This window comes from Anarhichas minor, unplaced genomic scaffold (assembly GCF_050575085.1).
Source record: "Anarhichas minor isolate MPS153535 unplaced genomic scaffold, ASM5057508v1 ptg000033l, whole genome shotgun sequence".
Lineage (NCBI taxonomy): Eukaryota > Metazoa > Chordata > Actinopteri > Perciformes > Anarhichadidae > Anarhichas > Anarhichas minor.
Window position 1 is genome coordinate 3,521,502 of NW_027466479.1, and position 25,868 is coordinate 3,547,369.

The 25,868-nt window shown below is 40.8% G+C and overlaps 1 protein-coding gene and 1 pseudogene across 2 annotated transcripts; one reads left to right on the forward strand and one right to left on the reverse strand.

The window, feature by feature from the left end:
• Positions 1-13,724: 13,724 nt before the first annotated feature.
• On the reverse strand, positions 13,725-14,958 carry LOC142965030 (sclerostin domain-containing protein 1-like; annotated as a pseudogene).
• Positions 14,959-18,610: 3,652 nt separating this feature from the next.
• Positions 18,611-24,257, forward strand: ssr2 (signal sequence receptor, beta). 2 transcript variants are annotated; one of them, XM_076105712.1, is made up of 6 exons: positions 18,611-18,690; positions 19,282-19,442; positions 21,794-21,892; positions 22,934-23,042; positions 23,130-23,207; positions 23,778-24,257. In XM_076105712.1, the coding sequence occupies exons 2-6, from the start codon at positions 19,282-19,284 to the stop codon at positions 23,886-23,888; spliced, it is 558 nt and encodes a 185-aa protein (XP_075961827.1). In that variant the 5' UTR covers positions 18,611-18,690; the 3' UTR covers positions 23,889-24,257. The 2 variants fall into 2 exon arrangements, with proteins under 2 accessions (XP_075961827.1, XP_075961828.1); XM_076105713.1 differs by having other exon boundaries at positions 18,631-18,690; positions 19,279-19,442.
• Positions 24,258-25,868: the final 1,611 nt, after the last annotated feature.

The window sequence follows — 25,868 nt, forward strand, 5'->3', positions numbered from 1 at the left end:
CCTACATTCCCCTGGGTCCTAAGTCCCTCCATGTACAGCTTCTTATCAGCCTCTATGTACCAACGTACATTTATAACAAATGCCACATATATTACACGGAAATCAGCGTTGTGTCTGACCAAAATACCAAAAAAAGCAAAAAAAAAATGATTCATTTCAATTATATTTTTTTGAGTTTTTAAAGTTGTTTTGTTTGGAATATGTATAATCAGCATATCATTTAGTTATCGCTACTGAGAATTTAACAAACAATCGCGATTAATCCCAGAAAATCATGCGATTAATCGTGATTAAAAATGTTAATCGTTGCCCAGCACTAATATCTATCTATCTATCTATCTATCTATCTATCTATCTATCTATCTCAATCAAATAAACTTTGGTTAAGGTTAGGCAACAAAAACAATGACTGGTTGGAGAAAGATTGTGGTCTCTGTTAATAAAAAGGGAAATGTTAATTGCAGTTATGTTATTCGCTGCACGCCTATCCATCACCTTGACCTTCACCCCCTTTACTTTACGCCTTACTTAATAAAGGACACGCTACGTCCTGGATTGGCACTGAATGTTGGCACTAGATGTAATTTGTGAGGTGCAGAATCATCCATGTCCATAAACTAGAGTTTCAAGTTAGTTATAGTTCATGGAAGTTACCAAATTCTTATAGAATTGCCTTGATATAATTATCAAAAATTATGATAATTAACGATTTTGCAATGTTAACAAATACATGGTAACAATTGATATGAATAACGTACTGCACACAAACCTGGGTGGCCTACAGTCCAGCCAGGTGGGACAGCTGCACCAGGCCATTAAGGTCATTCATGTTTTAGTGTTTACAACTTGCAAGTGCTTCTAAACCTCCAAAAGGAGATGTCCATGGTCACACTTTTTTTGTCACTACCCAAAGCCAGGCTTGCCTTCCAAAGCTCCCTCTTTATCACAATGGTCTGGTACAAAGCCAGCATTACTGCTGAGGCTGCACCGAAACGCCTCTCCATCTTGCATTCCATTTTTCCCTCACTAGTGAACAAGACCCTCAGATACTTGAACTTCCTCGCTTGGGGTAGTGACTCACTCTCAGCTCGGAGTGCACAATCCACCATTTTCTGGCCTCAAACTTGGAGGTACTCTCTTGTCCTGACAGCTTCACACTCAGCTGTGCGTGCCCCAGTGCATGCTGAAGGTCACAGTTTGATGGAGCCAAGAAGATCCACATCATCTGCAAAGAGCAGAGATGTAACTGTGAGGTCCCCAAACCGGACACTGAAAGTCCTTCGCCATAGTCTCAATGAACTCCTCCCACACCCCGTATTTTTACTAAGTACAGCAGCTGCAACCATTTTAGCCAACCGGTCCCTTTTGCACTTTCTGAAAACCCATGGGCCAGCAAAGCCCGAAAGGCCTCCTCCTTCAGCTTGACGGCCTCCACCAGTGGGTTCTTAGTTTACTGCCATGACAGGCACCGATGACCTTTCGACAACTGACAACTCACAACTCATAGTAGCTGCTTCCACAATGGAGACTTTGAACATGGCCCACTTGGATTCCATGTACCAAACCTCCCTCGGGATCGACGAAAAATTCCTCTGGAGCTTGGAGTTGAAGACCTTGCCAACATGGTCCTCAGCCAATTGTTCCCAGATCACCTTCACTTCACGATGAGGTTTACCAGGTCTGTACCGCAGCCTCCCTGGCCATCTGATCCAACTCACCACCAATTGGTGAGCAGTTGACAGCTCTATTGCTCTCTTCAACCAAGACATACGGCCGCAGATCTAATGATACTACCACAAGTCAATCCTCTTTTTTCTGGTGCTAAGTATACTTATTAATTGCCCTATGCTCGAACATGGGGTTTGTTATAGCCAATCCATGACTAGCACAGAAGTCCAACAACAAATCACCACTTGGGTTCAGATCAGGCAGGCCGTTCCTCCCAATTAACCCCTTCGAGGTTTCTCCATTGCTGCCCATGTGAGCATTGAGGTCCCAGAGTATAACTATAGAGTCCCCAGTCTGCGCCCTTTTCAGGGTGACACCAGAGACTCCAGAGATAAGTACAAACCAAAACACAGAGGCGACCCTCTCGTTCCCTGGGTAAACTGCAACACGGCTGTGCTCAGCCGGGTGCTCGTAAGTATCCCCTCACCCGCCCAGCAGCTATCGCACTCGGCAATTCCGGAAGATGCTATAGTTAGTGCACATAGTATTTAGACATGCGGGTTATTCCTACACTGCATCTCATGCATCTATCATGAAGAATGAAGAGACTTTGCTTCACTGTGGTCAGAATACAAAACTGCATATTGATAAGGGGCTGCTTCAGTCACATCACAGAAAACATATTTCAGTTATGTACCTAAGATCAAGTACACCTTTGTACGAATGCAGTCATGAACTCAAACTCAAAATGATAGTGTTTATGAAAAAGATGATTTCATGCTGTTTCTTGACCCTAACTGTAAAATTCAGTTGTGTCATGGAGGCAGTATTGCTTTGTGCGGTCTTGAAAAGGATGAAATTGATAAAGTGATGCGCATTCAATCTTTCTATTAGATGTATGTGTTTTGTTGTTGTGTTGTTAACGTATCCACATCTATCTAGTAAAATAGCAGAATCGAAGAAAATAACAATACTCCTGTAGTGGTGACTGCATGCTGGACCCATCATCTGCCTTGTATTTTAACATGAATAAAGTTTGCCTCCATCAGAGGGACTGGGTGAAGTTATTTCTACAGCTATATTGACATGCATACAGATATCCAAATCACAGACAGCAAGTTTAAAAACTGCCTTTTTTATTGCATTCTTGTAATTAATAACCCTTGAAGCTGCAATTTTCTTAACACACGACATAATTACATTGTTGGACAGAACCTTTGTGGTATTATATTTCATCTGTAATTGTACACACACAGAGAGAGAGAGAGAGAAAGATAGATGGATAGATATTAGACTTAAGTTCTTCAGGTGGACACAAGCATGACTTGCTCCGTGTCTGCTGGATGTGAAAATAGGCAACAGTTTGCTACCATGTTTGTTGTACAATATATAGTGAACATATATCCTGAATCTTCGAACATTACCCCAGTGACAACACTAGATGGCAGCGTGTTCCATCTCTGATGTTGAATTTTAGTTTAAGGTTTACTGTACTTTATTAGCAGTATCAACCTTGATGCTAATTGGTAGACAAAGCTTTGTCTATATAGCTATATTCATAGGAATAAAAATATTATTTTATCTTCCATTCAAGTCTCATTAATTTAATTTTTTTATATTGTTTATCCTTACTGGGATTTGGATGGAGTATATGGCCCCTGATTAGAGATTACTTTTAAAATATTCATTCAAGAAAGTTTTACTCAACCTTTGCTACTTTAACTTTAGTGCATTGACTAAATTGAATCAATCTAGATATTAACTGTATGCCAGCTTGACGACAGATCTTCAAAGTGATGCCAAAAGGGTTTCCAGGATAAAAAGACTTCTCAGCCCTTTAATTCTCACACATTAACATCCTTCGGCGATGCATTCGATTTCTATAGAGCACAGCCTTCCTGACTGCATTGTCCTTCCATTTCCCACAGCTCTGCTCCCACGGGAGCACACTGACCCTTGTCACTATGTTCAGAGGCACAAACGGCAAGCATGGCTACTGTCATGCTGATTATCAATCATCCCCGTCCGCCAGTTTTCACCCTATTCTTCCCTCTCCGATTATTTGTGTGTCACACTCACTTTGGACTGCAACCAAGCATAAAAGCTTGATCTCAAATTTCCGGTTTCTGAAATGTGCAAATGCTCTGTCAGATCAAATGACGTCTTTGAAGGCCCCCCAGGTTCTTTTTTTCCTCAGCTGCTCCTCAGCCATACCTCCGCCTCTATGATGTGATGTGACAAACACAGCTTTTTGGGGTAATTGGAGATCATTTTGAGAGCAAAAAGAAGAAAAAACACTCCCTACCTCTATGTAACAATAATGACATGAGCTGGACACTTTTGGAGTGGATTTATTTTCAGTTTCATCAAAGAGGAGACACGGAGAGTTGGAGTAAAGTCATTGTCAGAGAGCCCTGGGAAAGGCTTGTAAGAGGAAACCTTGGGTCTTAGGGGCAAAGTTTCGGCAAGATGAAGGTGGAGAGGAGGCTTTGTCTGTCTACTGTATGATTTGGATAATGGTCGTACACATACATCATGATGATGAGCTCATCCACTCAGCTTTGGCTAGATGAGGCTCAGTGAAGAACTTTAGGTAATACTTTCTATGACATCCATGTCTATAATGCATTATAAACATAATTGTAATGTATTGTAAATTGCTTATAACACTGTATAATTATAGTTAGGCACTCATAAATATGTATAATGCATTAATACAAACCATTACTACATTATAAAGCATTTTATGACGGCTCAATTCAAGTGTAATACTTGCTGGTCACTCACTGACATCTTTTTCCAATTTTTTAAATAATGTATAACAATCAGTTATAATGCATTATGCAATTTCGGTTTAAAATGTTATTTGTATAGCCCATATCACAAATCACAAATTTGCCGAACAGGACTTTACTATCTGTACAGCATAAGACATCCTTTGTCCTTGGACCCCTGCGGAATTTTCTAGTTGTATATACTGTGCTTTTTTATTTTCTTTAAATGTATTATATTCTGCTCTGTTATTTTATTGTATTATATTGAGCATCTTTCATACTTCATATTTTTACGTTTACTCTGTAACTTCGTTTACTGCTGCTACAAACAAATTTCCCCCTGGGGATGAATAAAGTATATATCTATCTATCTATTTACCTTAACGCTAGTAAAGGTAAATAAAGGAAAGGAAAATAAAGGAAAATAAAGGAAAGGAAGCAGCTGTTGTTGGAGCGATTAGTGAGCGGCGTGTCCAGCTGAGGTATCAGACCTACGGAGTGGACGTCTGAAGTCCCGGTTAGCAGCTTTGAGGACGATGGACACAAAGCGGAGGACTTTCCTTTCCTTATTAATGCTTATTTTGTTCTGCACAACTATTGTGAAGTCTGCAGATAAAATGTAAAGGAACAAAACATGGATTGCTCTCCAGTAGGACAGAGACTTTAGCCACCAGCAGAGCTAGGAGTGAGAACAACAACGAAACCGAGGGAACGAGTGAGAGACGTGTGTTGACCACATTTATTGACCCATAATCTAGTAAACATTTATGTGTAAGTGTTGATTTTAAAGTATATTTGATGTGATAGAGAGAGAGATGAAGACCCGCAGCACTGTAACTAAGTCTGAAAAATAAAACTTCTAAAACTTTCCACGAAATGTGTCTATTTGAGTTTATAGAGGAAGATCTTAAGTATCAAGCACGACCTTTCATTATTAAAGATTATCTTTTTTAACTTAGCCACCAATCTACTTCCTGTTTACACCGTCACCATCATGCCCAGTGTACGTGAATAGTCACGAGATATTTGTTTTCAGGCGTTTTAATCTGGACAGAGATCATTTCGAAAACGATGCTGAAACACCGTGTGGACGGAGATCGTTTTCGCTTTAAAACGATTAGTGTGGGTGTAGACTCAGGGAGCCGCAACAGAGGGGCTGAAGAGCCGCATGCGGCTCCGGAGCCGCAGGTTCAGTGTTGCCAACTCCTCAGTAAGGAAAGTAGCTATTGGCTGTCCTAAAAGTCGCTAGAAGTCGCTAAATGACGTCATCGCCTAATTTGCATGATTGCATAGTTTCGACCGAGACATGATGCTAGCTAGCTAGATGTTTAGCTTATGTCACAGAGAGGCACACAGACAGTGGACGAGCTGAGTAAGTGACTAAGGCTGTGTGAGTCAAATGCAGTGATTTATTTTAGTGTGACACTGAAGAAACATTTACATCCCGCTCTGTAAGGCAGGACAGTAACTGCAGAACGATTCGTGCTTTCACGTCAGAGTCTCCAAAACACCAGAAAAGTCTCCAAAACACCAGAAAAAGTCGCTAGATTTGTCGCTAGTAGCTTTTAACAAAAAAAGCCAGATTTAGCGAGAAAGTCGCTAAGTTGGCAACACTGCGCAGGTTGCTGACCCCTGCCTTAGACCAAATCCCTCCTTTGTTCTCAAGAACTTAAGGAGTTCTTAAGGTCAGGGGTTACAGCTGGATGCTTTTTGTCTTCTGCCCTATACAGGGAACCGGGAGGCAAAGTGACATCTGGTTTGCCCAGTTTGAGCGTTGGCATGGTATGTTGAACATACAGATACCATCAGATGCACTGAGCAGCTGTTCGTGTTTTTCGGGAATGGGGAAGCCGGTAAATCCTTATCCAAGAAACGGCTGACGGGATGGTTTTGTAAGTGCAACTCCAGAGCCTCTAGGCAGGCGGGAAGAGACCCTCCAACTGTGGTCCGTGCACACTCCACATGCAGCGTGGCAGTGCTGGCAGCCTTGATTGGTGGAATGAGTGTCAAGGACATATGCAGTCGCGATGTGGTCCACGCCTGGCCCATAGGGTTCTATCTCTTGGACATGTCGAGCCCATTTTAGGGTCTGTAATAATTTTCAGTGGGTGAATGCGTGCTTGTTATTGGAGGACTATGTTAAATATTACATGAGTGAAATATACATAGATGTCCATCATTCAGTTGTTCATCTTCAAAAAGTTTTGTCAAATTAGAGTAATCAAATGAATTCATTTTACAGTGTTTTGTTCTTGCAGAGATTCGATAATATATTTTCACTTTACTTAAAGTGACTTATAACCAGCTTGCATTGTATTATATCTGCCTATACTAGTTCAAGCAAACAATAAACACTTTGAGTAACTTATGATCACATTATAATACATCATGTAAAAAGGTTATATATACTATAAAAACAACTATAAAAATGGCAATGCACTTGATAAAGCTTTATAATGATTGTTGTTATAAAGCATTGTGAATTGCTGTTCATAAATATGTTTACAATGCATTTTATACATGGGCATCATAGAAAGCCTTGAAAAACAAAACCTTGAACCAGAGCAAGAAACTGTATAAATACACTCTGACCATCACATCCCATCAGAGTCATGGTCTGGATTTGTGAAACCAGCCCAAGCTGTTGTTCTGAATCATTAAACCAAAGCAGTTTGACATGTATACTGAAAGAAAGTCGTACTGTGTTTGTGATTACAGCCTTATAGTGAGGCTTTACTGTCAGTTATCTGTTAAATTAAATTCCTGTCCTTCCTTTTCCGATGTTGACGATTGTAGTTCTTTCATAGGCAATACATGCTTCGGCAATAACGTTGAAAGATAACATTCCCATTCACAAACCTGTTATCACATCATGCTATTATATTTTCACTGAGGAGAGAAAGCATTAGCACAGCAAAATACATGAGATGTAAGTGATATAGTTGAAAGCTCTGTGAAAGGATTATTTTGCCATTTCTGTTCATGTTTTGTTCTTCTGTTTTAGTTCCCCAACTGTAATATGAATCATATCATATTGTAGATATCATAGGAACAATTCATTAATTGACATTGGCAATGAATGTCACATTGTCAGATGTTGTCATTACAACTAAATTAACGATCTGCAGTCATACAATACCACTGCTGCGATTGTGTTCAAATTGTATGCACTACAAACAGTTGAAGACTTTTAATACCCGTGCCATAATTTCAATTTATTACAAATCAAGGAAAGGAAAAATATAAGTTGCTATGAAAAACAATATCTGTATGCAACTGTTTTGTTTTTGTGCAAAGTACAAATAGTACCTACAAAAATAGTGAACGAAAAAATGATACTATTTATTCTGTTTTATTTCTCCTTTGTGTTTCTTATTTCTGCTGCTTTAACAGCACTATAATTGGATCTAATAGAGAGGGAAGATCCCTGTGTGGCTGTGAACCACAGTCTCTTTGTCTGCCGAAGGTTTCCTGAGTGTTGTGGCTATGAGGCCATCCTTCACGAACTTCCTGCCTGAATGACAAACAGGTGTGTCTGCAGCAGAGAGATTAAACTCTCTTTGATTGTGTGAGTCTATTGACTGAAGAACACACATGTAGACAGAAATTCAGCAGCAGGCACCTTTCACAGCTTCAGGCCCCAGGACATTCAACAAAATGGACTTTTGTTCGACTCTATTTTGGTCTTTTTACTTAGTATGTTTGCAGAAGATGAATTTCGGCGGCTTTTGATGTGGCTCCCACCCTCTCTTTGATTAATACAATACCAAAATGTGTTCAAACTATATAAGAGAGGAAGATTAATACTTAAGATGGAGGGGCTTTATAAGATATAGTGAGGGTGTAACCCAGCAGTGGCACAACACAATCTATTAATTACTGCTTGTTCTGGCCTAGAACTGACTACTGGCTTCCAGAAACCCACTTGTGACGTTGCATCTGGCAGTATCACTGACTGGGCTGTACTCCTCTTTTCAGATATGTGTAAACTCTACAAGTGGAACTGTGGGTTTGTTGTATGAAGAGAATGACAGTGCTTTATAAATGTAAGACACCAAGGTTCGGCAGGATGTGAAGTCAGTTCAGATAAAGTATTTTAAGTCTATCCATTGACATGTAATTATCGCTTATAGGGGATGTTTTATGGCCCTGAAATAAGCTAAGAGATGTGCTGAATGTGCTGCAAATTGGCAGCCAATCTCATGTTGACTGAGTAAGTCACATATGGTACCTGCTGGAGGGACCGGGGTCACACAGTTCAGTACCTTGCTTAAGAGTGCTTTGACAGAGGCAGTATGCCATTCAACCTTTATTCTTACCCACATTGTCCCAGTAACTAATTCATGGATCTGAACTACTACCTCTGACCATCTGACCAACATCTGACAGAGCAAGCTTCATTACATTGCATATTATACAGAACTACACTTCTTATTGAATGGCCCTGTCATGGGTATGGACAGTAGAGGCAAGTCTCTATCAATATTTGTATTTAATATCCACATTGTGTTACCGTTAAGGCCTCTAGAAAGATACCTGATTTGTACGTTTCAAACCTGGATCTCCATTCTCAACAACACTTTGTCTGCTGTGGAAACCTTCAGGTTTTTTGTGATCTCAGCCCGGACTTTTGGCAGTAGGCGGCTAATGTTGTAACTGCGGCAGCTAATGTTCGTAAGATGTAGTTAATGTTGTGAAACAGTGGTGGTTACCTTGCAACATGGGGTTAATGTTGTCAAACGGTGAGAGTTAACGTTATAACATGCGGTTAGTGATGAGAAATGTGGCCGTTAACGTTGCAACACGTGGTTAATGATTGGAAATATGGCCGTTAACGTCGTAACACGTGGTTAGTGTTGTGAAACGGACTAACTACTTAACTAAACTACAAAACTGAAAATAAACAAAATGAATGAGTGAATAAAGAATATGAGGAAAGGTTCAATGAATAACAATGAACCACAAGCAAATGAAAAGGATTACATGTGACCAGGTACAATCCGCGACTAATATCTTTAATTGATGTCTATCAATTAAATTCGTCGATTAACGTTTTACAATAAATTTAGTTCCAATGATTTATGCACCGTTCAGCAGCTCAGAGTTTTAGAAGCACCAGGGAAGATTGTGAGGCACCTTCATATTAGTTTTGATTGGAATTTAATTTCTATCTAACATTATTTTATTACCTGATTTAAATTTATAATCCTTAGGAACATCAAACTCATACATTTGGAAATGGTATAGTTCACCTGACGGTTCTGATGAGCAGATTGGAGGTAAAGCTGTATGCAGTAGCGACTGTTCTTCTGCATCTTGTTGGATGACAATAGTTTGTTGAATCGCATTCTTCCATCTCTCACTCTGCGGTGGTTGATTCGGCTTCCTTTGGTGTCCTCGTCTCCATCTCTTTCTCAGTGGAATGAGGAATCATCAGTGAGAGACACAAAGGACAGGGAGAAACATCCCTCCCCCCATTAGATGGTCTGAGCTGTGGTAGAGATAACAGTTGCAGGCAGAACAAACAACATCCAGTTTATATGGCAGGAAACAAAAATAATTGTAAACAACGTTGGTTATCGTTATTGTCCTCAGGATGTAATTGTCCGAGTCATTCCGAGTTTATTTTTTCATTATTATTTAAGCTGCACCAATCCATGTTTTTCTACTAACATTTTATCAAATGCCTGTGTTGTGTGAAAGCTTTTTAGTATCTGTTAGCTTTCGGCTCTCATCACCTTGGTTTCCAGTAGCAGGCAGCTGTTTTCAACCAGAAAGCTTAATAATCCCACTGTACACTATGCCCATCCCCAAAGTGCAGACAGGCATACTTAGAGACTAGCATTTAGTAGCTTTTTCCCTCAGGATTTGGTGAAGACACCGCCAGACTTTAACTTCCATTCAAAAGTATTTAGGTTTAGAAAATATAAGTCATTGGTTAGTAATTTCTATGGAATAAGGTGTCGAGAATAACGAGAAGTACTTTGGCATTGCCTTCTGAAAAGGGTAAGGTTTACCAGACCTATAATTATATTTCTGGGCTGCCCAGATTATTCCCCTATGTCATTGGTTTAATAGGGAACATCAGCCTGAATGGACCAAGATTGAAGGATATTTTCAAGAGACAAGACCTGTCCTACATCCCTTACTACTTCACGTCAAAACATATTTGGTCATTCACATCTAATCCCATTCTTAGTCACTTAGTGAAGATTTGGGAGTATGTTCATACATCTATGAGACAACTAATTTGCCTCTTCCTCAAAGCAGCCATCATCTTCAACAGCACTCTACCGCTGAGCCCATTCCTTTAGGGTGTGGTCGCAGATGGGTATAAAATAGATCTATACCAAGAGGACACACTGATGAGAGAAGGTTTTCAAATTCCAGCCACACACTTCCTTAGATATGTACAGGTATACATTTCACATTCCAGGCAGGGAGGCTCCCTGGATAGACCCAAGTACCCTAAGTAGTATTGGAGTCTTTATTGCTTCAGGACAATCTGAACAAAAATATCACAAATATATATTTTATTATTGGACTACTCTAAGACTTACACAATAGCACTGAAAGAGAAGTGGAAAGGGATCTGGAGATTCAGATAACAGATCTTCCCTCCCAAAGCTGTTACTGCTGACAAAAGATGCATTACATCCACATGGAATTACGAGGAACCCCCAGTATTACTAAGCGGATTAATGAGGTAATTCATGTGCTCCTTTGCCCTCGGTCTCTTCATAGGACTTTGGATCCAGGGCTTACTTACTAACTACTTTATTGTCTTTAGTATTATTACTTCATATTTCTTTGTAGTGGGTGAAATGTTGGAGGACCTGTCCCTGTATGGGGGGGGGGGGGGGGGGGGGGGGGAATGGTGTGGGTCTTTGTGTGAGACACAGGTTCCAATACTAATCAGCATTCCTACTTTACTTTGTTCTTTCCTACAGGATATTATTGGGAGAAGATATCTGTTCTTTGTCCTCTGCAGGTAAGACAAAATAAACATCCTGTTGTCATCCAGTGAAGATCATTCTATTCACAGCTTTCAGGGTGAACAAAATGAACAGATACATGACACAATAAAGCGTCTTAACATGTCGCAGCAGCTGGAACAAGCCCCACTAGCCTGGAGGGGAAGGTATCCCCTTCACAATAAAACATGGAGTCTGTTGAAAGAGAGCCTCGTCTCTGACTAATGCTTCTGTTGTTAGGGAGTTCCTGTTTGCTGTGAGCCTGTCTGGCACGCCTGCAGCATTATGTCACAAACACAACCTTGTTAACAATTTTCATTTATTCTTCATTTATTATTATCACTTATTTCAAATAATAACCAAAAATACAAAAAAAGAACTTGAACTGTTCTTTTACAAAAATAAATTACATACTATTCACTCTGAAAAAACCCATAGAACTTTACCCACATAGTGTACATTCCATTATACTAACCATCATTCTATTGTATACATCTAACTTCACATTTTAATTTTTTATGATGGTATATCATATATATGATATATCAGGCTAACATTATGTTTTACAGGTCTTGCATCCTAAATCTGTTGAGCATTTGATTACATAATAGGTTATTTTTTTAGAAGTTGCTCTACAGCAAAACTACCTGCCACACGTGGCACAATAAACCCCAACACAAACCAAAGCTCCTGACTAACATATTACTACATTATTACCTTTACTGTTACCAGAGGCTTCATTAACGTTACATAGTGGATTTGGGCGGTACTTTGTGTGGTGGGGGGTGTATTATGGCAGGTGACATAATACACCCCCTGGTGGCCATGGTGGAGCACCACACTAAGAGTGTGTCCATGTGCTTTTCTGACGGCATTTTCAGACCAAATGTGCAAGAGCCATTAGTTTGAGCAGCACGAAAAAAACAGTTTAGTGGAATACTCCAGACCTGTTTCCAGTTGGGATTTTACGCAACTAATTAGCAAGAGCACATGTTTCCAAGAATGGGGAAATATTGTTAATTAACGTAAAACTATTGATATTGAATCTTACCATACTATATTTGCGATCAGAGCGCCAGGCCTGGGTCACATGCTGCGTTTTTTACTGCATGGTTGGGCACTGCAGTGCCTATGAAACAGGGTTTTAATAGACTGTTGAAGTTACATCTCTAGTGCCAACTTTTAAGGATGCGGAGGCAGTTTACACCTGGCGTTGCAAACCGACCATAGCCCACTGTATCTTTGACATCTATCTGATCTTATTTCAGGCGTTGTTTTTAAGTGTGTATCAACAGATTTTCTGTGGAAAGTAGGGTTTTCACCTAGGAAATTCTGTCTCTGCTCCGCCTGTGTGTGTGTGTGTGTGTGTGTGTGTGTGTGTGTGTGTGTGTGTGTGTGCGTGCGCGTGGACCATGAGAGCAGAGGATACTAAAATTATTGTGTGAACTTTTAGCAGCGGCACGCATAGAATCTAGGAGAAACAGTGGACAGGTCGTAAAGCTCTGGGTAGTCCTGCACTAAAATATATTTACAGAAGAAGAGATATCTGCCGGCTGTGATAAGTTGTTCCTCGCTACATGACATTACGTGACAAGAACAGGTGTTTTACTTGGCAAATATCAGACAAACACCTCCTCAGTACTGAACCGGAGACCGTTCAAATTCACTTGCCTTACCAATGGACCATGCCAGATAAAAGTTGGTTCATGTCTAAGGAATAAGTGAGGATGTTAACCTAGCTCAGCAGCTAGCCTGGCTCAGGACAAAGTGAGAAAAAAGAGTGTTTAAACTCACTAATGAACGCATTTTTTAATCTGTATACAAAATGTGTCTGGTGTGAGATGTATACGGGCGGAAGGTCAATGTGTTTCTCATCAAGAAATATTTCCATCAGATAACTCAAAACAACATTTTTACATTTGTGTTTGTATACATATTAAACCAGCACCATACAACATGAGAGCTTACTCTCAGAGGAATTTAGGTGTATTTTATGATCTTTGCACATAGCCAGGCTAGCTGTTTCCCCCTGCTTCCAGTCTTTATGCTAAGCTAGGCTAACCAGATTCTGACTCCAGATCATACTTAACACAGAAATGAGACTTATATCCATCTGAACATCTCACTCTTTTTAAGTGTTGACCTATTCCTCTTATTAAATCGTGTTTAATCTTAAAACCTTTCTCTGAGTCACAATATTACGTTTGGAGACTAATCTACATTGTTGTCTTTTACCTCTGTCTGGCCTGGCTATTAAACATTTGATTATGATGTACACACTTCTATTTCATCCATAAACTTCCTGATGTTAGTTGTCAGACTATCTCCCGGCTCTCTCCTCAGGCAGTCCAGCCTTCCTCTGATTTTTCCCTTGGTTTCCACTGTGGACAGGTGTATCCTTGTGTCCTGAGTCATTCTGCTGTCTGGAGTAGCGCTTGCACTTGCAGGAGGTCACCACAGTTATCTTGTAGGTCCTAGCGCTGCCATCCTGGCACTGCAGCTGGATCCGCTGAGTCCTGGTCCGGTCAATGACGCAACGCCACTCCTGGGCGTCGCGGCGGCTCCAGTACCTCCCGGTGTAACCCCCACCCCCGATCCAGTTGGGCAGCAGGTGGGCCGGCAGACACTCCCCAGCACACACTAGCTCCTTGATGGGGTTGACGCTGGTGCACTGGCCATCAGAGATGTACTTTGTGGCCCTCAGCTCCCTGCAGCCCACCTGGCTCTGGTCTGGGCCTGAGAAATGAGATCTGAGTTAGATATATGTCGGCTCCTCTATCTGTTTACATTACTGTTCAGGTCTACTTCTTGGAAACAGAGGTGGCAACTCTAAACTGTGAGTCAGTTGGACTCTTGTCTAAATTGTAATTGTCATATAAAACAGGGGCACTCCACTGAGTGCAAAGGAGATTCAGCTTCGGGTCTAATGATATATGCTATGCATTATTTTTGGGGGAGTTGACTGGTAGAAGTCAGGATACCTGAGCCTCTGCTGCATCCTTTTTGATTTGCATCCATACATTTCTGCTCACAACAGTCATGCCAAATGTTCCCAATCCCAACATGCTGTAGGCCACGTTACACTTACAGAATGCTCAACGCTTACTAATCATATTTTGCAACTAGTGCACGTTAGGAAACCATATTTCCAAAAACAACGAGATCAAATGTATGCGTTTTGAAAATCCAGCTGTTACTCCTGCCACTCATATCACCACACTATGAGAGAATAACCTATTGACTCAATCTGAAACGCATGTGTCAAGCTTTAATGTGAAAGACAAAACAAAAGTTGAAACGATGTAAATATACTGTAAGTGCGCTGTGCGTAACCGCTTGGACTCACCATTACGCACAGGATCAGCCAGCCGTCTCCCGCCGTTCCTCGCCTGGTTCGTGTCTTCATTAACTGGCTCCTCTTGAGTATCGTGGACCAGCTGAATACTATCTGACTCTGTGGCGTTGTTCTGGACTGCTGAGCTGCTGCTGCTCAGCAGCAGCAGAAGCGCGAGGAGCTGGAGTCCGCTGGCAGCACGGGGCATGACTGCACCTGACTGATCTGAGAAAGACTAACCTGCTGCAGCAGCTGCTTTGCTTTATATATCCTCTGCTGTCTGTACAAGACACACCCACCCGAACAACAGCCTTCACAACTTCACAACTTCAGGATCAGGCCATCAGTAGCATTCAGGATGTAGACGGCCAGCAGCTTCTCTCCAATAAAATGTAAATGCTGTTGATTCAAATGTTATCAACAGCACTTATAATCATCTTCCAACTATTATTTTGAAAATAAACAAGATACACTGTTCCCAAACATAATCTCATCCTTTTCCCAAATTATAATGTTACTTTCTCAGAAAAGAGAAAAAACATTTTGTTCGTCCGCTGATTCCCTATTTTCTCTCACACATTTATAAAATAAATAAACACAGGACATATTTTTCTATCCTATTAATTCAATTCAATTTATTTTTCAATTCAATTTATTTTTGTCTAGCCCAAAAATTACAAATTACAAATTTGCCTCAGAGGGCTTTGCAATCTGTACACATACGACGTCCTCAGTCCCAGAACAGAGGAGGGATCCTCTATCAGGATGGACAGAAGTGTGATAGATGTTATGTGTACAGAATGAACAACATAACAGAGTTACAACACATTCAATGCATATGACAGAACCACGGCAGGAGGCAAGACCATGATCCATAATAATAATATAACTACTATCCACAGAAACCTGCGAGGCGAGAAAGCAGAAAGACTCCGGGGAAGAAGCAAAGTCAGTAATGTGCATTAAACCTGAGCCAGCCCTATAAACCTGAGCCAGCCCTAACTATAAACCTGAGCCAGCCCTAACTATAAACCTGAACCAGCCCTAACTATAAACCTGAGCCAGCCCTAACTATAAACCTGAGCCATCCCTAACTATAAACCTGAGCCACTATAAACCTGAGCCAGCCCTAACTATAAACCTGAGCCATCCCTAACTATAAACCTGAGCCACTATAAACCTGAGCCAGCCCTAACTGTAAACCTGAGCCACTATAAACCTGAGCCAGCCCTAACTATAAACCTGAGCCATCCCTAACTATAAACCTGAGCCACTATAAACCTGAGCCAGCCCTAACTATAAACCTGAACCAGCCCTAACTATAAACCTGAGCCAGCCCTAACTATAAACCTGAGCCACTATAAACCTGAGCCAGCCCTAACTGTAAACCTGAGCCACTATAAACCTGAGCCAGCCCTAACTATAAACCTGAGCCATCCCTAACTATAAACCTGAGCCACTATAAACCTGAGCCAGCCCTAACTGTAAACCTGAGCCACTATAAACCTGAGCCAGCCCTAACTATAAACCTGAACCAGCCCTAACTATAAACCTGAGCCAGCCCTAACTATAACCTGAACCAGCCCTAACTATAAACCTGAGCCAGCCCTAACTATAAACCTGAACCAGCCCTAACTATAAACCTGAGCCAGCCCTAACTATAAACCTGAGCCAGCCCTAACTATAAACCTGAGCCAGTCCTAACTATAAACCTGAACCAGCCCTAACTATAAACCTGAACCAGCCCTAACTATAAACCTGAGCCAGCCCTAACTATAAACCTGAACCAGCCCTAACTATAAACCTGAACCAGCCCTAACTATAAACCTGAGCCAGCCCTAACTATAAACCTGAACCAGCCCTAACTATAAACCTGAGCCAGCCCTAACTATAACCTGAACCAGCCCTAACTATAAACCTGAGCCAGCCCTAACTATAAACCTGAACCAGCCCTAACTATAAACCTGAGCCAGCCCTAACTATAAACCTGAGCCAGCCCTAACTATAAACCTGAACCAGCCCTAACTATAAACCTGAACCAGCCCTAACTATAAACCTGAGCCATCCCTAACTATAAACCTGAGCCACTATAAACCTGAGCCAGCCCTAACTGTAAACCTGAGCCACTATAAACCTGAGCCAGCCCTAACTATAAACCTGAGCCAGTCCTAACTATAAGCGTTATCAAAGAGGAAAGTCTTCAGCCTACTCTTAAATGTGGTGAGTGTGTCTGCCCCACGGACTGAAGCTGGTTCCACAGAAGAGGATCTTGATAACTGAATGCTCTGGCTCCCATCCTACTTTTTAAGACTCCAGAACAACAAGTAACCCTGAATTTAGGGAGTACAGCTCTCTAGTAGGATAATATGGTACTATAAGCTCTTTAAGATATGATGGTGTCTGACCAATTAGGGTTTTTGCAGTAATCTAGTCTAGAGTTAACAAATGCATGAACTAATTTTTCTGCATCGCTTTGAGACAGGATGTGCATGATTTTTGAAATATTACGTAGGTGATTACACGTGACGTTCTTTTATATGCACTAACATTTTATGACTTTGTTGCCCAGTCATGAAAAGGAGGCTCTTTGTGGGTCTTCCAGTTTATGGAAATCATTTGGTGTCCAATCATCATTGCTGTCTTAGTCCTTCAAACGAATACTATACACTCTCTTAAGATATAAGGCATCGTCCCCTCATCTTTAGAGTCATCATAATCTTTGAAACCGGATCAAATGAAACCCTGCTGTATGCCTCTATGACTGACTGCTTTTAACAAGATACAGAGACAAACTTGTTACCCAGTGGCTAAATATGGTTCAGTTTGATGAAAACATGGCTACTGCGCAGCCAGAACTATTTTGGATAGCCTCCATATAACTTGAGTTTACCAAAAACAGCTTAAAACAATATTAACGGCAAACCATGGGTTAAACCAGAGTAAAAAGTAAAAAACACTGATAGTGTTTTCAGTTTGAGCAATGTGCTTTGATTGGTTAATCGAGGTATCATTCAGCCCCACTTGCGGTAATTGGTCGTAGGTAAAGCAGAGGGCGGGGTTAAGATAAAAGAACGGGGCAAAAGGGGGAAGAAAAAAGGAGCGCGAAGGAAGGAGAGAGAAGAGAGGGGTATAGCTAAAGAACGGGAGAAATGAGAGTTTAGATCAGTGGCGGCTGGTCAATAGAGGGCGCTAGGGCGCCGCCCCCCCTTGAGCTACAAATAATTAAAAAAAATAATAATAATAAACTATACAAATTTCAATATTTGTGTTTTTGAAATATGAAATCACCCAGTAATATGTTTAAAATATGATATCTCCGGTAAATATATGCTTTTCCTGCACGTCCTCTCCGTGTGTCTGCACGTCTTATATATATATATATATATATATATATATATATATATATATATATATACACTTTTTGGGGGGATATATATTCATACTTATATTGTATATAGCTGTTAAATGTTTATACCTACATCTGTTCTACTTTTTTGCTGCCCTTTTTTATTCTTATATATTTTTTCTTGTTTATTGTAAAATAGTGTATGTACATTGAGAGCTTAAAAAAGCTGATTCTGATTCTGATTCTGATTCAGTCCGAGTAACACACTCCTGCCCAATTACAATCGACACACCTCAGATTGTAAAACGGGTGCAAGCATACAGATTATTTGCCTAGTTAGAAGTAGCGAGCATTTGTGACAATCTATGGTAACAATACAGTACACGTCCGGTGTACTGTACATTGAATGATTCCCCCTTCAGTCAGAGGAAACAAGACCTCTCCTAGGCACCAGGGGCGCTGCGCGGTCCGCTGCCCTCCTTAGTTCCCTCTCGGTACACGTCATGCAAACAGCAGCGTTAAGGTTCTGAGCATGCGCATCTCCAGTTCCTCCTTCAATAACTGCGACTCGAAGAGAAGCACAGGACGGTGAAGGTCTGTTCCTCTTCTTTCTTTTAGCTATACTAACTGACATTTTAGAATCATATCTAAAATATGATTTTAGTTTACATAACGTAATGTAAACGTAGACAAAGAGCGCTGTTCTGTAGTGTAACGCTAACTCTGTCCCTGGAAGCTAGCGTTAACGTCACATATGTCTCTTGTTGTCCACGTAAGCGTCTGGAACAGGAACGTCAAACGTTAGTGTTCAGCACTCTGATTTGAAGACGAGCTTCAATCTTTATATTTTTACATAATCTATAACACTAATGCTCTCAACTTTTTGAACAGAAGCGCCGTGTTGTTTGTAAAACTAGCTTTGATGAAATGGTTGGGCTTTAGCTAACTGTTAGCCAGAAACATGTTTAAAGACATTCCATTTGTCGTGTTGTATTCCATAAGCGCATGCTAGTTGGTTTTCCTGCTGGCTACGTTAGTCCGTGTTCAAAGGGAGCCTTCGTCTCTACATAGCAACATGTATGTGGACATGAGAACTGTGGAGTCCTCATACTTAAACCTTAAACCCCGTCTCTCTGAACGTTAGTCCTATTTGAGTTGTTTGATCTCTGCCTGTTTTCTCAGCAGATGATGAAGATGCTGCACGTGTGTTTGGTCCTGGCTCTGATGGGCCTGGGCTCAGGAGAAGAGGGAGCTCGTCTGCTGGCCTCTAAGTCCCTGCTGAACCGCTATGCTGTGGAGGGCCGTGACCTAACCCTGCAGTACAACGTCTACAACGTGGGCTCCAGGTCAGCACTGAGCACTCTCCTACAAAGCTGTCGTTCAGAACGGCCTGTGAGCTGTCAACCTCCTCTGATGGATCCACGAAGGGTTCAACTTGATTGGATATATTTTAATACACTTTTCATAGAAATTCAACACTATTACATGAAATCGACAAACTAAAAACTCCAAACAGTGTGATTCATGAAATGGTTTTAATTAGCCAGCTATAACAGGCCATAATGGATGCATAAATATACACTATACCAGGAGTATTCTATTAAAATACAGCGAGGTCCAGTTAAAGACAATTTCCTCATGCTATGATTTAGTCCCATATATAGTAAAGTAGTCAACAACTGACTGTCAATTCAAATAAAGAAAGTTCAATTGAATAATATCAACAATATTTATTGTCAGATTTCAAATTGAACTGGATGAATTATAAATAAATCATAATCTAATAATAAATAAATGTGCTAGATTAAACAATAACATGCACAACGGAAAGCCTTTGAAAAATGTTACTCTTAAAATAAAGTACTTCATTTTAGAAAAAATGATTTCACTGAATTGCCCTGCAGCTTAAAATTCAGGTGTGAAGTGATGTCAATCAGAAAAGCCACGATATTATATTCTTATCTTCTAAAAAAGAGAAAATTTGTGTGCAGGGACTTTATCTGTGGTTATTAAACCACTTGTTTCAGCTCTATTCCTCTCTGTTAACATCATTGTTGGACATGAATTAACATGTTAGGATTCTGATCATACTGGGCTCTTAGGTTGTTTATTATCTGTGACTTCATTTCAGATGTGAGTGGGTACGTTTGCCCAAAAAATTGGTTTTGTCTCGTAATGACGCTTCACATTACCTCTTTTAATAATCGCCACGGTCTCTGAACATATGAGACGTACTGGTTTTAAACTATCTGTGTGAAGAATGGACATATAAGAGTTTGTCCATTCTTGGTTAAAGGTTCTGGTTAAGATGTCCACATTTCTCTTTTTGGAGCAGGTCATGTGAAATAAGTTCTCTGACTTGCATACTTCTCCAACTGTTGGGTGTGTGTGTGGGGGGGTCGGTCGGTCGGTCTCGAGGGCAATGCTTACTAGAATACACATATTTGATTGGCCGGCTAGTGTCACGTGAGCTGGTTTACAACGCATGTAATTGGTTGGTGTGCTTCCTGGACTCATGACTGACGTATCGTGATGATATCATATGATTGAAGTATCGTTAATTAAAGCTGCAGGACAATTCAGGTCAATTATTCATTTTTAAAGAGTCACATTTTTAATAGCTTTCTGTTATGTATTTATTTTTTTAAATCCAGCCCTTATTTTACTTGAAATGAGAGAAGAACATCTATTTATTTTTAGAGTCTGTATTATTTATAATTTGTCCAATTCAAACTCTGACGATAAATATTGTTTAGATATTATTCAATTGAACTTTCTTTATTTGATTTGACAGTCAGTTGTTGACGACATACAGACGTTAATACAACTGTTGGCTACTTTAATATATATGGGACTAAATCACAGCACAAGTTAGACATTATTGTGATGTTCCGGACCTTTGCATGAGGAAATTCTCTCTAACTGGACCTCGTTGAATCTTAATTGACTACCCCTGGTCTGCATAGTCCAATCCTGCTGACTTTATCCATGACCACACCAGGAAGAACTCAGCACCATCTTGTGGACTGAAAAAGCAACTGTTACCGAAAAGTTTTATTTGCATTTACAATTAGGGATGTCACCATATGAAATTTTGATATCACGATTATTATCAGAGGACATATCGTGGTTTCATGGTATTCACAATTATTAACCAATATCACTAAACGCTATTTTTCATCTGTAGTCTCTGAGCGGAGGCCACAAGAGCTGCACAGGTTACATACGTTAAAGATCAGTTATATCAAAACCTTCCACTTCAAGAGGAAAAACAATGACGAAACAACAGAGGAGCACACTATCGGCAATACATCAGCACCAGACACATACAGTGACTGCAGACCCTGACTGTCACCTCAGTGGTGAAGAATTCCTGATCCAGAGGCCGTTTAGCCCAAATGTTGTACAACTTTAACATGAGTCCCCTGCAGTGGAAACTCTTGTTCAGCAGCTCTATAGCGCTATACAAGTGCAGTCCATTTCCCTTCTACATGCTGTTAGACACTCTCTGAGGCTGTGCTGCTATATTGTGAGTGATCTTGTACAATAAACCAATATAAACGGAAAGATTATGCTTGTCACTATATCGCAATAATGATAAGTTGGGCATTTAATTTACGGTAAACATTGGATCCACGGATACATTTTGTGATTGTATTGTATTGCACTTAACTGAGTGTCCTCTTTGTCTCTACAGTGCTGCGCTGGAGGTGGAGCTGTCCGATGATTCTTTTCCCCCTGAAGACTTTGGAATCGTTTCAGGAATGTTGAATGTCAAATGGGACAGGATTGCACCGTATCCTTGAACCTAAATGTGCTGTAATGTTGGTGTTGTAGGATGAAGTGGGTAATGTCAGTTTAACAAACCTGTAACTGAGGGCTCCACACTGACACGGATTCAGTCTAATAATCGGGATGAGATTCCATATAGAGCTGGGTCATAAATACATAAGAACCCTGCTTTAGGACAATGTTTGAAAATGGATTTTCACATAAACCGCTTCCCTGAGCTCCCACAGTTAATGCTAAACATGTGAGTTCTCTTCAGACAAAGGTCAAATATCAACATGGCAGCATGTGCTAATAAGAATGAGGAGTTTGTTGCCACAAAAAGACAACCAAAAGTTCTATTTTATTCCAGCATCTCAAACAGAGTTGCATTTCCCAGCAACCAGAAGTCTGGACACTGCAGCCTTAAAACTTCTGCTAAAGAGCCGCTAACGTTAGCCCAATCAAGTTCTCTCCATTCCATTTAAAGTTATTCTGCCATGTTGGTAGAGATTAGCAGATCACTGGTGTCCTGCCCTGACATGTCTTAAATAGAGGCTACATAACATCAAAATATTACCGCCATATTTTCTGTAGGGCTCAGATATGGAGGATATGCTTCTAATCATCCTGATCGATATACTCCGTCTATTATGTTCACAGACATCTACTGCCCCAAATGTCAATCATCTCTCTGATCAAACTTCTACAAATCTAAAGAGGTTACTATGTTTTTTTGTTTATGTAAAAGTGACTCATCCTTGGCGACTGTGGCTCAGTAGTAGAGCAGGGTCGTCCTTCAATCAGAAGGGGCTCCGCTAGTCCATGTCCATGTGCCCTTGGGCAAGACACTTGACTCCAAATCGGGTGTGAATGGTTGGATAGTCCTGATGAGCAGGTGGCTCCTTGCATGGTAGCCCCTGTCATCAGAATATGAATGGGTGAATGATGTCATGTAGTGTTAAAGCGCTTTGAGTGGTCAGAATACTAGAAAAGCGCAGTACAAGTACAGTCCATTAACATTTACCATCTTTTTCAAGTTTTCTGATTTAACTCCTGAACTCTTCAGAGCAAGCAACGTCTCTCACACAGTGGTGCTGCGCCCCCTGAAGGCTGGTTACTTTAACTTCACCTCTGCCTCCGTCAGCTACCTGGCCCAGGAGGGAGGACAAGTCGTGGTAAAAGCAGTTGCTAATCTTCCTGGATCAAAGCAGTTAAAGTGTGTAGTGTAGTGAAGGAAACTCAAGTGTCTGTCCATCCTGCAGGTGGGCTACACCAGCGCCCCCGGCCAGGGAGGAATCCTGGCTCAGCGGGAGTTCGACCGCCGCTTCTCCCCACACTATGTAAGTGAATCAGGCTGCTAACTGAGGGGATGGGAGTTCCGGGTTGATGGGACTTTTGATTCATTAGTTGACATAACATAGGACCACTATCAACACATTTTGTCTTTTTATTTTAGCATGAAATTGAGTCAATTATATTTATTGGATGCCTAGTAAATCCCTTAATTGTACTGTACACCAGTTCTGTGATGTGAATCACGTCAGTAGTGGATTATTATTCCATCTGAGTGGAGCATGTCATTCTCTGTTAATAAACTAGTTTATTAGGTACATCTAGGTAACACTAATGCAGTCTGCATTCAGTCTGATTGAGCAGTATTGTTCTACTGAGAGGTGTTTCTGTTTTGTACTCTACACTCGTGGATATGAATAGGTTGGACATATTAACAACAGCTGTCAGTATGGTGCAACATTATTTAACAGCCTCCAAGATGACCTCACAGTTGAATCTACACCTCTCCAGAAACATTAGAGCATGAAAGTGTGATTTTCCTCTTCCTTCCACTGAGCAGATTATTAATAGAAATGATCGGACTCCTCACCCACCTTCCCACGTCTCCCCTTTTCTAGCTGGACTGGGCTGCGTTCGGGGTGATGACTCTGCCCTCCATCGGCATCCCTCTGCTCCTCTGGTACTCCAGCAAGAGGAAGTACGACTCACCGAAGGCCAAGAAGAACTGAGAAGGCACCATTTAAGGGGGGGGGGTCTCTGAATAGCTTAATAACCCATATTGGGGTTGAAAGTCAAAAGAAAGTGCGGTGACCAAGGAACGTGATTGTGATCAAGAGAACTTTGGATCAGGAAGTAGTACAACAGCTAAAGTAAGGTGAACCGTTCCAGTGTGCATGAACGTGACCTCTCTCTGTTCTCATCTACAGCTGCTGGCCATTTCTTCACTTTTGGGTTCATGGGTTCATGAGACAGAACAATTACAATGGCTATTACAACTGTAACTGAATTTTGTAATTGTGTACATATGGAACTGAATGCTGATTTGAAGTTTCTAGCCAGTTGTTGAACTTGAAGATAAATTAAAGGGTTTTTCTAAATCTGTGTCTGGTTGATTTCAGAGTTTTTCAGTTTTGTAACATTTACATGGAACCAAACAAAGTGATTTTAAGTTTCTGTGTAAGCATGGAGTTTGTCATTTGAATCAAATCAACACCATCCAGCGTAGTGGAGAGAAATCTGCTGTTAACAAATAAGGCAGCATTGTGTGTATGAGACATTACTTCAGCCCTTCAGGGTTCTATGTCATGTTCAGGCCGAATGTAAATCTTCAAGTGGCTGAGGACACTCACGGAGCTCAGCTAGCCACTGGGCTGTCTGAAGCTGAAGGCTCTGCACAGGCCTCTAGTGTACAGAGTGGACATCAGCTCCCTCATGGAGCCCCTGTCTTTAGAACGAGCAGACAGCTGTGGCACTGCACACTAACAGTCACTGTAGTGTCTTACATAGTGAGATATTGTTTTGAGATAAAATGACCTGTATTGGATGTTTCTATGTTGTCCTGATTCCTGCATTGTTGCCCTGTGAGAACGAGTCTCGTGAGACAGTTTTTTTGTGTGGGGTAAAATCTTCTTTTGCGCGAGTCACGTCACACCTGTGTGCTGGTTTGTTTGAGTTGTGCCACTCACCTGAAGCTTTAACAAGAGGAGCTGGAAACATTTCAGAGGGAACCAACTCTCCAGCCTTATGTCTGCCATAAAGAGCCTTAAATCAGCAGTGAGAGAGCATTTTGGATAGAAAATGACCAGGGAGTCGTGTGAACAGTTTAACCATCATAGAGTGAAAAGCAGGTTTTACTGCTGGTTGTCAACGGCCTTGATTAAGTAAAAATATGTGATTTGGAGATTGGCATTGGCTTTCTAGTTGCTAGTCTTATAATGACGTTACATTGTGAAGAACAAATGTGTTTAAATCGGCAGGAGGAGAACTAGTAACGTTTGCAGCTAACAGACGTTGAAGTGCAGAGCAGAGCTGTATGGCTCTGGTATGCAGGTTCCATTAAACTAGGTTATGTTGCGTTCAAGCTCCACTCACTAAAAATGAGTTTTGGACTAAATTAAACTATAACATCATGATGTGTTCAAATGTAATCTTGTAAAATGTAGTTTTGCTGAGAAACTTAGATAAATTCAGTTGTTTGAAGGAGATGTTTTCACAGTGATATAAAATAGATTAGAGATGAATTATGACCAGTTTAACTTCCTAACACTAAGCAGTTTATATACGTAAGCATCATTACAACTACTACTGACAAAATCTTTTATTTCCTAATCATTTGAATTGTGTGTTTTATGGCAAATAACCACTATTGATGACTAATAAAGTCAAAGTAAATAGTTGAGGATGATTGTGGTGAAGTTTGACCGGAGTGGCTTGGAAAGTGGTCGGAGGCAGACACGAGAAACTATCCAGGAAACAAAAAGTGTTTTATTTACAAAAGTGGCCCAAACACATATACAAACAAACGGTTAACTGAAGCTTAACTGAATAAAACTCAACTCATAAAGTAACTTAGATTAACATATCAGGTGCACACAGCTACACACTGATGTTCCTTTCTTGCCCCCGTAACAGTCAGTTATCTGCTTATATAGAGCCTTCATCAGCAGGATCTAGTTCACATGAGTGCAGGTGACACCAATTACTTCCTC

Coding starts and splice junctions, on each gene's coding strand:
- ssr2 (XM_076105712.1), top strand. CDS start 19,282: ATGATGAAGATGCTGCACGTGTGTTTGGTCCTGGCTCTGATGGGCCTG. Junction 19,443..21,793: donor GTCTACAACGTGGGCTCCAG/GTCAGCACTGAG, acceptor TTGTCTCTACAG/TGCTGCGCTGGAGGTGGAGC. Junction 23,043..23,129: donor AGGAGGGAGGACAAGTCGTG/GTAAAAGCAGTT, acceptor TCCATCCTGCAG/GTGGGCTACACCAGCGCCCC.